At 40.3% G+C, this 17,167-nt stretch overlaps 1 protein-coding gene across 3 annotated transcripts in view; it reads right to left on the reverse strand.

Annotated features, from left to right (window-relative positions):
* Window positions 1-17,167, reverse strand: part of ELP2 (elongator acetyltransferase complex subunit 2) — a 66,399-nt gene that overhangs the window by 46,153 nt on the left and 3,079 nt on the right. For all 3 annotated transcript variants that reach the window (XR_013165173.1, XM_077135608.1, XM_077135606.1), the window contains exons 2-3: window positions 15,883-15,961; window positions 12,563-12,633 (exon numbers count right to left, since the gene is read on the reverse strand). Coding sequence is in view for 2 of the 3 variants with exons in the window: in XM_077135608.1 (XP_076991723.1) it covers window positions 12,563-12,633; window positions 15,883-15,961 (150 nt within the window). In the remaining variant the exon portion in view is untranslated. The remainder of the gene's footprint in view (window positions 1-12,562; window positions 12,634-15,882; window positions 15,962-17,167) is intronic.

A 17,167-nucleotide genomic window follows, 5' to 3' on the forward strand; every position in this document is an offset into this window, starting at 1 on the left:
GTAAATCAAAAGCAATACCGTATTCCTGGAGGGATTGCAGAGATTACTGCCACTCTTAAGGATTTGAAAGATGCAGGGGTGGTGATTCCCACCACATCCCCGTTCAACTCTCCTATCTGGCCTGTGCAGAAAACAGATGGGTCTTGGAGAATGACAGTGGATTATCGTAAACTCAACCAGGTGGTAACTCCAATTGCAGCTGCTGTTCCAGATGTGGTATCATTGCTTGAGCAAATCAATACATCCCCTGGTACCTGGTATGCAGCTATTGATCTGGCAAATGCTTTTTTCTCAATAGCTATTAGTAAGGACCACCAGAAACAGTTTGCTTTCAGCTGGCAAGGTCAGCAATATACTTTCACTGTCCTACTTCAGGGGTATATCAACTCTCCAGCCCTATGTCATAATCTTGTTCGCAGAGACCTTGATCGTTTCTCCCTCCCACAAGACATCACACTGGTCCATTATATTGATGATATCATGTTGATTGGACCTAGTGAACAAGAAGTAGCAACTACTCTAGATTTACTGGTAAGGCATTTGCGTGTCAGAGGATGGGAGATAAATCCAACAAAAATACAGGGGCCTTCCACCTCAGTAAAATTTCTAGGTGTCCAGTGGTGTGGGGCATGTCGAGATATCCCTTCTAAGGTGAAGGATAAGTTGCTGCATCTGGCCCTTCCCACAACCAAAATAGAGGCACAACGCCTAGTTGGTCTTTTTGGATTTTGGCGACAACATATTCCTCATTTGGGTGTGCTACTCTGGCCCATTTATCGAGTGACCAGAAAAGCTGCTAATTTTCAGTGGGGACCTGAACAAGAGGAGGCTCTGCGACAGGTCCAGGCTGCTGTGCAAGCTGCTCTGCCACTTGGGCCGTATGATCCAGCAGATCCAATGGTGCTGGAAGTGTCAGTGGCAAATAGAGATGCTGTCTGGAGCCTTTGGCAGGCCCCTATAGGAGAATCACAACGCAGACCCTTAGGATTTTGGAGCAAAGCCTTACCATCTGCTGCAGATAACTACTCTGCTTTTGAGAAACAGCTTTTGACCTGCTACTGGGCCTTAGTAGAGACTGAACGCTTAACCATGGGCCACCAAGTTACCATGAGACCTGAGTTGCCTATCATGAGTTGGGTGTTGTCTGACCCACCAAGCCATAAAGTTGGGCGTGCACAGCAGCACTCTATTGTAAAGTGGAAATGGTATATACGAGATAGAGCCAGAGCAGGTCCTGAAGGCACAAGTAAGTTACATGAAGAAGTGGCACAAATGCCCATGGTTTCCGCTCCTGCTGCCACATTACCTTCTCTTTCCCAGACCAGAGCTATGGCCTCTTGGGGAGTTCCTTACAGTGAACCGACTGAGGAAGAGAAAACTCGGGCCTGGTTTACAGATGGTTCAGCACGATATGCAGGTACCACCCGAAAGAGGACAGCTGCAGCATTACAACCCCTTTCTGGGGTGTCCTTGAAGGACAGTGGTGAGGGGAAATCCTCCCAGTGGGCAGAACTTCGAGCAGTGCACCTGGTTGTTCATTTTGCTTGGAAGGAAAACTGGCCAGAGGTACATTTGTATACTGACTCATGGGCTGTTGCTAATGGTTTGGCTGGATGGTCAGGGACTTGGAAAGACCATAATTGGAAAATTGGTGACAAAGAGGTCTGGGGAAGAAGTATGTGGATAGACCTTTCTGAGTGGGCTAAAAACATGAAGATATTTGTGTCCCATGGGAATGCACACCAGAGGGTGACTTCAGCAGAGGAAGATTTTAATAATCAAGTGGATAAGATGACCCGTTCTACGGATACCAGTCAGCCTCTTTCCCCAGCAACTCCTGTTATTGCCCAATGGGCTCATGAACAAAGTGGTCATGGTGGTAGGGATGGAGGTTATGCATGGGCTCAGCAACATGGACTTCCACTCACCAAGGCTGACCTGGCTACAGCCACTGCTGAGTGCCCAATCTGCCAGCAGCAGAGACCCACACTCAGCCCCCGATATGGCACCATTCCCCGAGGTGACCAGCCAGCTACATGGTGGCAGGTTGATTACACTGGACCATTCCCTTCATGGAAGGGGCAGCGATTTGTTCTAACTGGAATAGACACATACTCTGGATATGGGTTTGCTTTCCCTGCACGCAGTGCTTCTGCCAAAACTACTATCCGTGGGCTTACAGAATGCCTTATCCATCGTCATGGTATTCCACATAGCATTGCTTCAGATCAAGGAACACACTTCACAGCAAATGAAGTGCAGGAATGGGCACATGCTCATGGAATTCTCTGGTCTTACCATGTTCCCCATCATCCAGAAGCAGCTGGATTGATAGAACGGTGGAATGGCCTTTTGAAAACTCAATTACGGTGCCAACTAGGTGGCAAAAACTTGAAAGGCTGGGGTAATGTTCTCCAGGAAGCTGTGTATGCTCTGAATCAGCGTCCGCTGTATGGTGCTGTTTCTCCCATAGCCAGGATCCATGGGTCCAGGAACCAAGGGGTGGAAATGGGTGTGGTGCCACTCACTATTACTCCTAGTGATCCACTAGGAAAATTTTTGCTTCCTGTCCCTGCTACCCTGAGTTCTGCTGGTCTACAGGTTTTAGTTCCAAAACGGGGTGTGCTTTCTCCAGGAGAACAACAGTGATACCACTGAACTGGAAGTTAAGATTGCCACCTGGCCACTTTGGGCTACTTATGCCTCTGGATCAACACACCAAGAAGGGAATTACATTATTGTCTGGGGTAACTGACCCTGACTATCAGAAGGAAGTAGGACTGCAACTACATAATGGAGGTAAAGAAGAGTTTTCTTGGAATATAGGAGATCCCCTGGGGCGTCTATTAGTACTACCATGCCCTGTGATTAAAATCAATGGAAAACTGCAACAACACAATCCAGGCAGGACCACTAATGGTTCTGAGACTTCAGGAATGAAGGTTTGGGTCACCCCACCAGGCAAAGAACCACGACCAGCTGAAGTGCTTGCTGAGGGGAAAGGGAACATGGAATGGGTAGTGGAAGAAGGTAGTGATAAATATGAACTTCGACCACGTGATCAGTTACAGAAATGAGGACTGTAATGCTGTTTTGTTTGTGTTATACTATTCGAGTTGTAAGATATCAAGTTTAAGAATGAATGTTGCCCAAGGATTTGCACGCTATTCTGGAGAGATTTAATGTGTTTCCAGTTATATGCAGGACAGTTGAGTATTGTCAGGTAAAAGAAAAAATGTGTGCTTATTTGTTTTCATTTGGAAATTAAGTATGGTCTAAGGTGATATATATATATATATATATATATGTGCCAAGTTGACAAGGGGTGGACTGTCATGGTTAGGGACAGGTGTCAAATTGGCCAAGTTGTGGTACCTGTTCATCTGATTGGGCAAGCGCTGGCCTGTCTGTTGCAATGAGGACATTTCATAGGATTAGGTCATGATCACATCAGCTATATCCACAGCTGATTCCATTTGTAATCAGCCAAAGGGGAGTGTCTTCTGCAATTAGTGATGTTAAATCCAATCATGGGAAGCCTTTTAAGGAGGACTCAGAGGAGACAGGTTCCATTCCTGCTTTGGCTGGTGAGCCTCTCCTGTGGCGTTCATCCAGGCCATCCACTGGAGTCATTGGCTTCGCAGCCTGCCCTGTGGATTTTGGACTCTGCGTTCCTACGGTCACGTGAGACACTTTCATAAATTTTATATTTGCAAGTGTTCCCTGTTGATTCTGTTTCTCTAGAGAACCCTAACTAATACAACCCCAGAGCAATTTGGGCAGAAAATAAAAAAGTATTTGCAAAGTCCCCTTGAAGGGCTGGGGAAAAATGTGGAAATATTAAACTTCCCCACCTGAGGAATTCCTTATATTCTTGCAAGCATTAGGGTCTATCAATTTAATTAGCCAAGCTCTCGATCTTAGGGCTTGCCCTTATGAAATTTAATTCCCATGAAGGAGAAGTTAAGTCCATTTATGATTATACCTAAGAGTCACCCCAGAGAACCTCTTTTGTTGCTGAGATGTGGCATCTCTCTCTAAAACTGCTCTGCTCACCTTCCTTCCTCCTAAGTGGGACATGACTCCCAAGGGTGTAAATCTCCCTGGCAATGTGCGACAAGACTCCCAGAAAGCCTTTTGACCAAAAGGGGGAAAAGAAATGAAACAAAACAAAGTTTCAGTGGCTAAGAGGTTTAAAATAGAGTCAAGAGGTCATTCCAGAGGTAATTCTTGTGTATTGTATAGATTTTTTCGTTTGTAGTGTATTAGACTAGCTTGAAGGAAATACCTGAAACAGTTAACTATAATCCAGTAGCTTTGATTTTTCATGATTGTCTAACTATATAGCTTTTACAGTGTGACCATGGGATTCTGAAACTCTTGTGACTGACACTCCCTTTATTCATGGGCAGATGAGTAAAAAAATAAAGACCAAAAAACAAATAAACAATAGGGGGTTATAAGGGTATGGGATATTTTGGGTGTTCTTTTTAAATTTTTTTTTGAGTAATGAAAATATTCTAAAATTGATAGTGGTGATGAATGCCCAACTATATGATGATACTGTGAACCACTGATTGTATACTTTGGGCGATTATGTGGCATGTGAATATATTTCAATAAAACTGCATTAAAAAGGAATCAAATTAGGAGACACATGATTGTTCCGTTTTTAGTGAAGCTAACCTTGATACCCTTGTCAAGATGGTGGTGTCTGCCAGGTTTCTTCACTGTGAAGTTAACATTTTTTTTTGGTAATAAGTAACACATGAAAGTATACTTTGAGACTATATAGACACTCTGTTCCCCATCGAAATTGTGACTAGTCCTTTTAGAATCCACTCCTCATACCTGCCTACATCAGGGACTAAAAATCACAGTTGCAAAATGATGAGCTGCCATTTTCGTCTTAGAAAAATGGCAAACAGAAATGGGAAATCCCATTTGCTTGTTAACTCTGCTTGCCAATGTAAGATTATTCCCTGTGGCATCATTTCTACCTCTATTTTGGGTCCATTTTTTAGAGTTTCATGTGTGTGAGATTTCCCTTAAGAGGAATCTTTTGTAAATTATAGTCTGTTGTAATAGAGGTGTACCTTAAATGTCTCCTTAGTTGTTTTCGCAACTACATGGCAGAACTCTGAAACATTCAGGAAGGCAAAATACTTACTTTTAAGGGTCAACACAGCAATTTCCTTTAAAAATTAATCTTTGGCTTCTTAGAAAAAAACATTAGGAAAAAACCATGTACGGTATAATTTCTTTTATGCATAATCATAGATACTTTTAACTAGAACTCTGGAATGATGTTCACCATATTGTCAACTGTTGATATTTTCTATAATTTTTCTTCATATTTTTCTGTATTTATATTTTTACATGAATCTGTATCATTTTCCCCTAAAACGTTAAATCTATCAAAAATATTCATTTCACATCTTCAAGCAGGGTAATATTGCAACCATTAGAGAATAAAAAAAAAAAAAACACAAAACAAAAGTCTCAGGTTCACCAACTTTTTAAACAGTAATGCTCACTGTTCAAAGACCCAAACCTCTCATTATACCAGTGTAGATCCCATTTGCTTTTATCAGAAATCAAGGTGTTCTGAGCACCTGTCTACAAAGAAATGTCTAAGTGTGGGAAAGAACTTATAAGCCCTTAAGGAGCTTAATGTGTGGCCCCTTCCCCTAAATCCTTATTTCTTTCATCCTTTTTTTTATGCCTTTCAGTCTTCTTTTCTTCTCCTGTCTGGCCCTTGTGGTTTCTCCCTTGACACCACCCTATCTACGGTGGCTATCTGACCCTCTGCCCATCAGTCATTTTCTTGGTCTGCAGTCCTCTCTACTGACAGAAGCTTGGGACAGCACTGAGGAAGTCTCCCCAGTCTCACCTCAAGGCTTCAAAAATGAGAGGTCAAATACTTCTCTTTCTGGATTCTTCTGCAAGATCAGCCAAAGGGAAGTCAAGTTCTCTATACTTCCATTTGGTGCACCTACACTCCCATAGGTCTAGGTGACTGCAAAATCCTACCTCCAAGCCTGTCCTCTTTTTCTGAGGACAAGTCTGGGTATCTGGCAGGAATACAAACAACATGTCTACAACTGAGTTCTACATCTTTCCTCTTACTCATCCTGAGAAAGTAAGACTTGTCTCTTTCTCTATTCTCTTCTTCCATGGTTGTAAGCCAGACTTCCACTGTCTTTTGATTACTCACCAGCTCTCCTCCCCTTTGAAAACTATCTAGTCAATGTCAAAGTCATTTTTTCTTCAAATATGTACCTCAGACCAAGATGGCGGCTTAGTGAGGAGTGGGATTTAGTTAGTCCTCCAGAGCAGCTAGTAAATAGCCAAGAACAGTACAGAACAACTGCTGGGGCCACGTCAGTGACCGGACACACAGCATACACCAGTCTGGACAGGTTGGACCGGCTGCAAGTCCACGCAGAACCATCAGAAAAACCAATAACCAAATTTATATGGAAGGGCAGGGTGCCCCGAATAGCTAAAAATATTCTGAGAAAGAAAAATGAAGTCAGAGGTCTCACACTACCTGACTTTAAGGTGTATTATGAAGCTACAGTGGTCAAAACAGCATGCTACTGGCATAAACATATATACTAACCAATGGAATCAAATAAGAGTGTTCAGATATAGTCCCTCTCATCTATGGACAATTGATCTTTGATAAGGCAGTGAAGCCAACTCACCTGGGACAGAATGGTCTCCTCAATAAAAGATGTCTAGAGAACTGGATATCCACATGCAAAAGAATGAAAGAGTATCCCAAAGTATCCATATCTCATACCCTATACAAAAAATTAACTCAAAATGGATCAAAGACCTAAACATTAGATCTAATACCATAAAATTTTCAGAAGAAAATGTAGGGAAATATCTTACAAATCTTCTAATAGGAGGTGGTTTCCTAGATCTTACACCCAAAGCACAAGCACTGAAGAAAGAAAGAAATAAACAGGAACTCCTCAAAAGTAAACACCTTTGTGAATCAAAGAACTTCATCAAGAAAGTAAAAAGACAGCCTACACAATGGGACACAATATTTGGAAATGATATATCAGATAAAGGTCTAGTATCCAGAACATATAAAGAGAATGTTCAACTCAACAACAAAAAGACAGACACCCCAATTACAAAATGGGCAAAAGACATGAACAGACACTTCTCAGAAGAGAAAATACAATTGGCTAAAAAGCACATGAAAAAATGCTCAACTTCTCTGGCTATTAGGGAAATGCAAATCAAAACCACAATGAGATATCATCTCACACCCACCACAATGGCTATTATCAATAAAACAGAAAACAACAAGTGCTGGAAAGGACGTGGAGAAAGAGGCACACTTATCCACAATTGGTGGGAATGTCAAATGGTACAACTGCTGTGGAAGGCAGTTTGGTGGCTCATCAGGAAGCTAAGTATAGAACTGCCATATGATCCTGCAATACCAATGCTAGGTATTTATTCAAAGGACATGAGGGCAGGGACACAAACGGACATTTGCACACCAATGTTTATAGCAGCATTATTTACAATTAACAAGAGATGGAAACAGCCCAAATGTCCATCAACAGACAAGTGGTTAAACAAGCTGTGGTATACACATATGATGGAATTTTATGCAGCTGTAAGACAGAATAAGGTTATGAAGTATGTAACAACATGGATGGACCTTAAGGGCATTATGCTGAGTGAGATCAGCCAGAAACAAAAGGACAAATACTGTATGGTCTCACTGGCATGAACTAACATTAGTGAATCAACTTGGAGAATTTCAATTAAGAACAGAGACCATCAGGAGACAGAAATACGGTAGATATTGGGTAACTGGAACTGAAGGGATACAGACTGTGCAACAGGACTGACTGTAAAAATTCAGAAATGGAGAGCACAATACTACCTAACTGCAATATAATGTTAGTACACTGAATGAAGCTGAATGTGAGAATGATAGAGGGAGGAGGGTTGGAGGCACAAATGAAATAAGAAGGAAAGACAGGCAATAAAGACAGAGATGGTATAATCTAGGAATGCCTAGAGTATATAATGATAGTGACTAAATGCACAAATTTAAAAATGTTTTTGCATGAGGAAGAACAAAGGAACGTCAAAACTGCATGGTGTTGAAAACAGATGGTAATTAATATTTTAAAAACTTATGTGTGAGACTAAAGCAAAAAATGTTTATTTGGTACAAAAGGAAAAAAAAGGGGGGACTTACAAAGTCCCCTTGGGGAAATGGCGAGAAAGGGGGAAAATTCAATTTTTCCATGTAGAGAATTCCTGATATACTCATAAGCAGTGGGGACAACCAAAGCCAATAGGCCAAGCCCTCAATCTGGGGGGTTGTTCATATGAAACTTATCCCCACAAGGGATAGCTAAGCCTACTTAAAATTAGGCCTAAGAGTCACCCTCAGAGAACCTCTTTTGTGGCTCAGATGTGGCCTCTCTCTCTCTCAGCCAATACAACAAGCAAACTCACTGCCCTCCCCCTGTCTACCTGGGACATGACTCCCAGGGGTGTAAACCTTCCTGGCAATGTGGGACAGAAATCCTAGAATAAGCTGGGATTCAGCATCAAGGGACTGAGAAAACTTTCTTGACCAAAAGGGGGGAGAGAGAAATGAGACAAAATAAAGTGTCAATGGCTGAGAGATTTCAGAGTCGAGATGTTATCCTGGAGGTTATTCTTACGTATTATATCGATATCACCTTTTTAGTTAAGGTATAATGGAGAGGCTGGAGGGAAGTGCCTGAAAATGTAGAGCTGTGTTCCAGTAGCCATGTTTCTTGAAGATGATTGTATAATGATATAGCTTTCGCAATGTGACTGTGTGATTGTGAAAACCTTGTGTCTGATGCTCCTTTTATCTACGGTATGGACAGATAAGTAAGACAGATAAGTAAAACATATGGATTAAAAATAAATAAATAATAGGGGAAACAAATATTAAAGTAAATTTAGTAGACTGAAATGCTAGTGATCAATGGAAGGGAGGGATAAGGGCTATGATATGTATGAATTTTTTTCTTTTTTCTTTGTATTTCTTTTTCTGAAATGATGCAAATGTGAGAAATTATCATGATGATGAATATACAATTATGTGATCTATTGTGAGTTATGGATTATATATCAAGAATGGAATGATTATATGGTAAGAATGTTCATGTTTGTATGTCATGTTTTAAAAATAAACTGATTAATTTAAAAAAAATGTGCCTCATCCTTTCTTTCATATTTTTTCCTATTCCAATTTGGCATACTGTTGCCAGATTAATCTTCTTTTGATATTCATACTCCTCAGCTTAGAAATCAATGACTCCTAAATGCCTGCTAGTAAAGAACAAACTCTTAAAGCTAGCATTCAAATTCCCAGACAATCTCAGCTTATTCTACTTCTCTAATATTATTATTACCCCTGTATTATCTAGTAACATTTCCCAAACTGTATTATTTACACTGCAAAGTAATGCCAGCCAATAGATTTTATTTTGGATTTTTTGTTTTTTTATTTTGACAACAGATTTTAAAGGAAAAAAACTGTTCAAACATGAAATACATTTGGGAAAGGCTAGCAAAGGTTAAGTAGGTTCCTCCACATCACAACTTTTCAGAGGCTTCACTATACTCATGTGCGTTGTGATTCTCTAAGAGGGGTAGGTATATAATATGCACTGTTTCCAAACTTGGTTGTCCACATATTTCTTTTTCACGGAATTTCAAGAGAAATAAATAATCCTCTGAAAAACATTAGAAAGCCCTGCTTTAAAGACATTAAGGTTCTATTAAACAGGATATCCATAATTCCTGAAGCAGACAGTCTTCTTTCTCCTTGAGCTTTTATTCATGTCATTTTTTTCTACCTGGAATCCCTGCTCCTCTGATTCCTCCCAAGGAAACCATTCTGCATTTTAAGTTCAACTCAGAGGCCACCTCTTGAATCTCTTAACTCCCTCTACAATCTGGCTGTGATACAGCAGTTCAGAGCACTTACCCATGGAACTACCCTTGTACTTTAGTTATTCAAATACATTTTGCTTTCAAAACAACAAACATTATTTCATGAATGCAAGCACTCTGCCTCACCTACATTTTCTGCACAGAGATGTTCAAATACCTGATGTACTAACCGTTCACTTTTAGCCTTTGGTCACAACTAGAAATGACCATCATAAGTCTACCCATACCATGCACTGCATACTACCCCATCACTCAGAAGTGCATAAATCGGCTTCCGGAGAAGATGGTGGCTTAGTAAGACGCGCGGATCTTAGTTCCTCCTCCAGAACAGCTACTAGAGGAGTAGAAACGATACAGAACAGCTCCCGGAGCCACGACAAAGATAAAAAAGACAGCGTACCCCATCCTGGAACGGCTGACTGGCTGAGAGAACCCGCTCCAGTGAGATCGCCGAGGGGCGCAGGCTTCCCTGGGCCGGGGTGGCAAGCGGCCGGAGTCCCTCCCTTCCTCCTTCCCGGGCCAGGTGGGACAATTGGACAGGCGGTCCCCTCAAGCCGCGGCGGCTGGCACCCGCCCCACGCGCGGCCCCCCAACCAACTGGGAGAATTTGATCAGAGATCCCCAGACCGCGGAGAACGGTGACCGGGGTCCCTTCCAATCACGTGACTTCCCGGTCCGGCTGGGAATGGTGCACTCTCCCGGGCCGCGGCGGCTGGCGCCCTCCCGCCACGCTTAGTGCCCTGGGCCGACTAGGAGATTCAGACAGGCGCTCTCCTGGGCTGCGGCGGCCGGCGACCGTCCCCGCGTTCGGATCCCCGGGCCAGCTGGCACTCTTCCAAGCCGCTTTGGCTGGCGAACCTCCCCCAGGGCGAGAGTTTTCCAAAGTTAAAGGACCCACAGCACCTTTTACTGGTGGGACCCGCAGACAAACATGTGCCACGAGCGCCACCTACTGGGCAGGATAAGAAAAACAGAACCCAGAGATTTCACAGAAAGATCTTTCAACCTGTTGGGTCCAACACCCAGGGAAATCTGACTATATGCCCAGACGCCAGCAGAAGATAACGGATCACGCTCAGAAAATTGAAAATATGGCCCAGTCAAAAGAACAAACCAATAGTTCAAATGAGATACAAGAGCTGAGACAACTAATGCTGAATATATGAACAGAAATGGAAAACCTCTTCAAAAACAAAATCAATAAATTAAGGGAGGACATGAAGAAGACATGGGCTAAACAAAAAGAAGAAATAGAAAAACTGAAAAAACAAATCACAGAACTTATGGAAGTGAAGGATAAAGTAGAAAAGATGGAAAAAACAATGGATACCTACAATGATAGATTTAAAGAGACAGAAGGTAGAATTAGTGATTTGGAGGATGGAACATCTGAATTCCAAAAAGAAACAGAAACTATCGGGAAAAGAATGGAAAAATCTGAACAGGGGATCAAGGAACTGAAGGACAATTTGAACTGTACAAATATACGTGTTGTGGGTATCCCAGAAGGAGAAGAGAAGGGAAAAGGAGGAGAAAAACTAATGGAAGAAATTATCACTGAAAATTTCCCAACTCTTATGAAAGACCTAAAATTACAGATCCAAGAAGTGCAGCGCACCCCAAAGAGAACAGACCCAAATAGGCGTTCTCCAAGACACTTACTAGTTAGAATGTCAGAGGTCAAAGAGAAAGAGAGGATCTTGAAAGTAGCAAGAGAAAAACAATCCATCACATACAAGGGAAACCCAATTAAGACTATGTGTAGATTTCTCAGCAGAAACCATGGAAGCTAGAAGACAGTGGGATGATATATTTAAACTACTAAAAGAGAAAAACTGCCAACCAAGACTCCTATATCCAGCAAAATTGTCCTTCAAAAATGAGGGAGAAATTAAAACATTCTCAGACAAAAAGTCACTGAGAGAATTTGTGACCAAGAGACCAGCTCTGCAAGAAATACTAAAGGGAGCACTAGAGTCAGATATGAAAAGACAGAAGAGAGAGGTATGGAGAAGAGTGTAGAAAGAAGAAAAGTCAGACATGATATAATACAAAAGGCAAAATGGTAGAGGAAAATATTATCCAAACAGTAATAACACTAAATGTTAATGGTCTGAATTCCCCAATCAAAAGACATAGACTGGCAGAATGGATTAAAAGACAGGATCCTTCTATATGCTGTCTACAGGAAACACATCTTAGAATATAAACATAGATTCAAAGTGAAAGGTTGGGAAAAGTGCATAAATCTATATTCACATGGCAACAGCACAGCAATATTAATTTCTTTCTATCACTGAAATCAGAAAGAACAAACAGCCCATGTATGAACAGTTTGAAAATTATTCCAAAATGACTGGAAACTCACAGAAATGACTGACGGTATATGAAAAGCAGTGTAGATATTAAATAGATAAGTACAGGGCTTATGAAGTTCAGAAGATACAGTAGCTGAGTTACTAAGAAGCAAGAATAAGGGAATGGCATCAAGGAAAAACAGCAGAAATGAGAAAAAATGCAAATGAAAATAAAGCAGATACAAGTCATTTCTTATAACTATATAAATATGTCCACCTACCTGATTATTCTCTATTTCCCAGTGAATCACTTGATTATCAGACCCTCCAGAAACTAATTCAGTAGAAGAAGCTGAAAAATAGTATATATCCTTAAATATTTTTCTTTTATTTTTCCTCATCATTCAGTCATTTTGAAAAAATTTCAGTTACATAAAGTTTTAAGAAAGCCAAACACCCTTTACCTAGATTCACCAGCTGTTGACATTTTACCATATTTGCTTAATATCTTGCTCTATCTTTACAGGTCTACACAAATATTTTTTCCAAGCCAATGGATTTTGGAAAATCTGCCAACCCATTTAAAATTGAATTGAATAGTTGCCGGAGACCGGGGTTCGGTTCCCGGTGCCTGCCCATGCAAAAAAAAAAAAAAAAAAAAAAATTTGAATTGAATATCAAATACTATACCATCACGTGGGACATTCTCCTTCATCACCGCTATTCAATTACTGCATTCAAAAATTGTAATATACAGTACAATTCTTATTACAATTTACCCAATTGACTCAATAATGTCTTCAACTTTTTTTTTTAAGATCCAGAATCTAATCAAAGACTGCATATTATGGCATTTGGCTGTCATTTTTTTTTAATTATTTTTAAATATTTTTACTGAGATATCTTCATATACATTCAGTCCATCCAAAGTATACAGTCAATGGCTCAATATCATCACATAGTTGTGCGTTCACCATCATGATCATTTTTAGAACATTTCCATCAATCCAGAAAAATAAAAAGAAAAAAACCCATATATTTCATACCCTTTACCCCTTCCTCCCTTTCATTAACCGCTAGTATTTCAATCTACCCAATTTTTTTTATCCCTTATCCCCTCCCCATTCTTTATTTATTTTTTTACTCATTTATTCATATGCTGGATAAAAGGAGAATCAGACACAAGGTTTTCACAATCACACTGTAAAAGCCATATAGTTGCACAATCACTTTCAAGAATCAAGGCTACAGTTCAACAGTTTCAGGTATTTCCCTCTAGCCACTCCAATATACCATAAACTAAAAAGGGGTATCTACATAATGCTTAAGAATAACCTCAAGGATAACCTCTAGACTCTGTTTGAAATCTCTCAGGCACTGAAACTTCGTTTTATCTCATTTTTCTCTTACCCTTTTTGGTCAAGAAAACTTTCTCAATCCCATGATGCTGGGTCCTGGCTCATTCCAGGAGTCCTGCCCTACATTGCCAGGAGATTCCACATAGAGGGGAGGGTAGTAAGTTCACCTGCCAAGTTGGTTTGGAGAAAAAGGCCACATCTAAGCAACAAAAGAGGTTCTTGGGGAGGGGTGGAGTGAGTCTTAGACATAAATATAAATGGGCTTAGCTTCTCCTTCCTATCTAATTTAATCTAGAATAGCTTTCCAGTCCCCTACTCCATTATTAGTGACAATGACAGTCCAGGCCAATTATCTTATGGAATGTCCCTCAATTTGGATTTATGTGATTTTCTTCCTCATGCTTAGGTTCAGGTTAAATATTTATGGCAAGAATAAGATATACGAGATATTGACAAATTAGATATGTCTCACCTTATTGAGACTTAAGGATGCTTTATATGTTATAGTTAATTCTGCTATCAAATATATGATACATATTTTTGAAATTAGATACATACTTAAAATAGCCCTTTCAGGGAAAATTCAACTTCCCCAAGTGGAGAATTCTTGATATTCTCACAAATAGTGGGGACAATCAAAGCAATAGGATGAGCCCCCAATCCTGGGGTTTGTTCATATGAAACTTAACCCAGCAAAGGAGAGGTTAAGCCTACTTAAAATTAGGCCTAAGACTCATCCCCAAGAGAAACTCTTTTGTTGCTCAGATGTGGCCTCTCTCTCCCAGCCAACACAACAAACAAATTCACAGCCTTCCCCCTCTCTATGTGGGACATGACTACCAGGGGTGTAAACCTTCCTGGCAATGTGGGACAGAAATCCTAGAATAAGCTGGGACTCAGCATCAAGGGATTGAGAAAACCTTCTCGACCAAAAGGGGGAAGACTGAAATGAAACAAAGTGGCAATGGCTGAGGGATTCCAAACAGAGTTGAGAGGTTATCCTGGAGGTTATCCTTACGCATTAAGTAGATATCACCTTGTTATTCAAGATGTAATGGAGAAGCTGGAGGGAACTGCCTGAAAATGTAGAGCTGTGTTCCAGTAGCCATGTTTCTTGAGGATGACTGAATAATGATACAGCTTTCACAATGTGACAGTGTGATTGTGAAAACCTTGTGCCTGATGCTCCTTCTATCTACCTTGTCAATAGACAAGTAGAACATATGGAATAAAAATAAATAATAGGGGGAACAAATGTTAAAAAAAATTTAGTATGAAATGCTAATGAAAGCGAGGGGTAAGGAGCATGGTATGCACAATCTTTTTTTTTTTTCTGTTTTCGTTTTATTTCTTTTTCTGTTGTCTTTTTATTTCTTTTTCTGAATTGATCCAAATGTTCTAAGAAATGATGAATATACAACTAAGTGATGATACTGTGAATTACTGATTATATATGCTGATGTTTTAGTTCGTTTGTTAAATTTTTTTAATTAATACATAAATTTTAAAATATTAGTAAGAGGGACTATTCCACACTTCTGCAGATCTCTTTAATGTCTGACTTTAATAGAACACAGCTCATTTTTACGATTCTGCATTTAATGTGTCAATATCACACATCAATGTGTTCTCTTGAAAACTCCTCTGTACAGTCATAATAAAATGAGAATGAACATAATGAATAATTTCTTAGTATTATGAAAATAATTTTTATCCCTTAGAACTCACAGATTCCTAAGGGTTCCCTGATCTAACGCATTATTTCACTTTTCAGATATTACTGAGGTGCAAGCTGGGATCAACAGAGATGCAATGTCTTGCCAGAAAAAGCAGTAGCTTGGCCATGGTAGAAAGAGACTTGATTCCCAGCTGTGGCCTGAGCATGGGGCCCTGCTTATAGGATTTCCATCAAGAGCTTCGAGGCCTTCAATCAAGTGAAGGTGTGGCCACTGAGGGTCTTGCAATAATCAAGGGCTGCCTCTATCTTCATCCTAAGCACTGCTGTGTTATCCAGGCTTTTGTAAAGTAAATTTCTGTAAAGTAAAATAATTTACATCTCATTGGGCATAAACAGGGACTTTTCTTTACTGATCTACATTCTAATTGCATAACATCAGAACATTCTAATTGCATAACATCAGATAAACTAATGCTAAATTAAGAGCAGTGATCTAAGAAAAATGGATAGTTGTACTTTATCGGAAACAACTGAGATCAGCATTAATAATCAAAAGGATACTTACAACCATCCTGTTTACAAATCCACTGTAGACAATTGACTCGAGCAGTGTGACCATTCAAGTTCGTAAGAACAGCCCTTTTCTTTAGAGAGAAAAACAATGGTTAGTAAATTAAAACTTATCCTCCAGAGAAAGTAACATTAATAAAATCAGATTTCAGTGTGTAACACTAACAAGAGATCAGAATTACTTCAAAGAGATTCGCTTCCCTCAATTCATAAATTTTTAACTGCAGCTGAGGCCATCTAGTCACTGATTCATTCCTGACTTTCTCACTACTCTTCACATAACCACATTGCTCTCTGGGGTCTTTACCTGCTAGCTCCTGTTTATCCTCTCAAAGAAAGGATAAAAAAATCCATCGTCCTTCTTTCTCTACTCCAACATTTCAGGCTAGACAAGGAGCTCAATTTGAGGGTTTTGTTGCCAAAAATCCCCTTAAGTAGAGGACTTCATGAATGGGTACAAATTTTCAGGTAACAGTAATTTAAACCACTTCGCATGTCCTGGTTCTTCCACCCTAGTGACAAAAGGTCAGGAGGCCACAATTAAAGTCCTCACTTGAGATCCCTGCAGGGCCTACAGCCAGGCTCCCAGCAGACCCTCAGACTGCTGCTTTTACCATCTCACTCCACAGCTGAGCTTCCAGTACTTCTCCCACTAATGAAGATTTGAACTCTATGACCTAAGGTTTCCTCTTTACCATCTCTTTCTCTACTTGTTGCCAGCAGCACTGGCTTCATATCTGCTTACGTGCATGCCAACCAGAATTCTCACAAATAAAGAAAAAGTAACTGTGCATAAACTAATACAATTCATACCTGAGTTTTTTGAGATTGGGAAACAATTTATTTCATTTCATTGTTTCTCCTATTAAACTGAGAATTCCTTGATGGACTAGAGTTATTTCCCACTATCTTTGTATCATCACTACCCAGCCTAGGGCTAACCCAAACAGGGTCCTCAAAACTTTGCTAAATGAACATCATCCCCAAAACTTCATTTTAGGCTCAATATACTTTTTTTTTTTTTTGCATGTGCAGGCACTGGGAATCGAACCTGGGTCTCAGGCATCACAGGCAAGAACTCTGCCTGCCGAGCCACCGTGGCCCACTTCTTTTCTGTTGTGCATGGTCCGGGAATTGAACCTGGGTCTCAATGCCCGCTTGGAAGGTGGACATTCTAACAGCCCACTTCTTTTTGACACGTTAAAATCTCCTAACATGCCCATCAAGTTATCATTAAAATGAAAAATGTGACAGAATGCACAGGCAGAAATCCATTAAAC

Source organism: Tamandua tetradactyla, chromosome 18 (assembly GCF_023851605.1).
Source record: "Tamandua tetradactyla isolate mTamTet1 chromosome 18, mTamTet1.pri, whole genome shotgun sequence".
Lineage (NCBI taxonomy): Eukaryota > Metazoa > Chordata > Mammalia > Pilosa > Myrmecophagidae > Tamandua > Tamandua tetradactyla.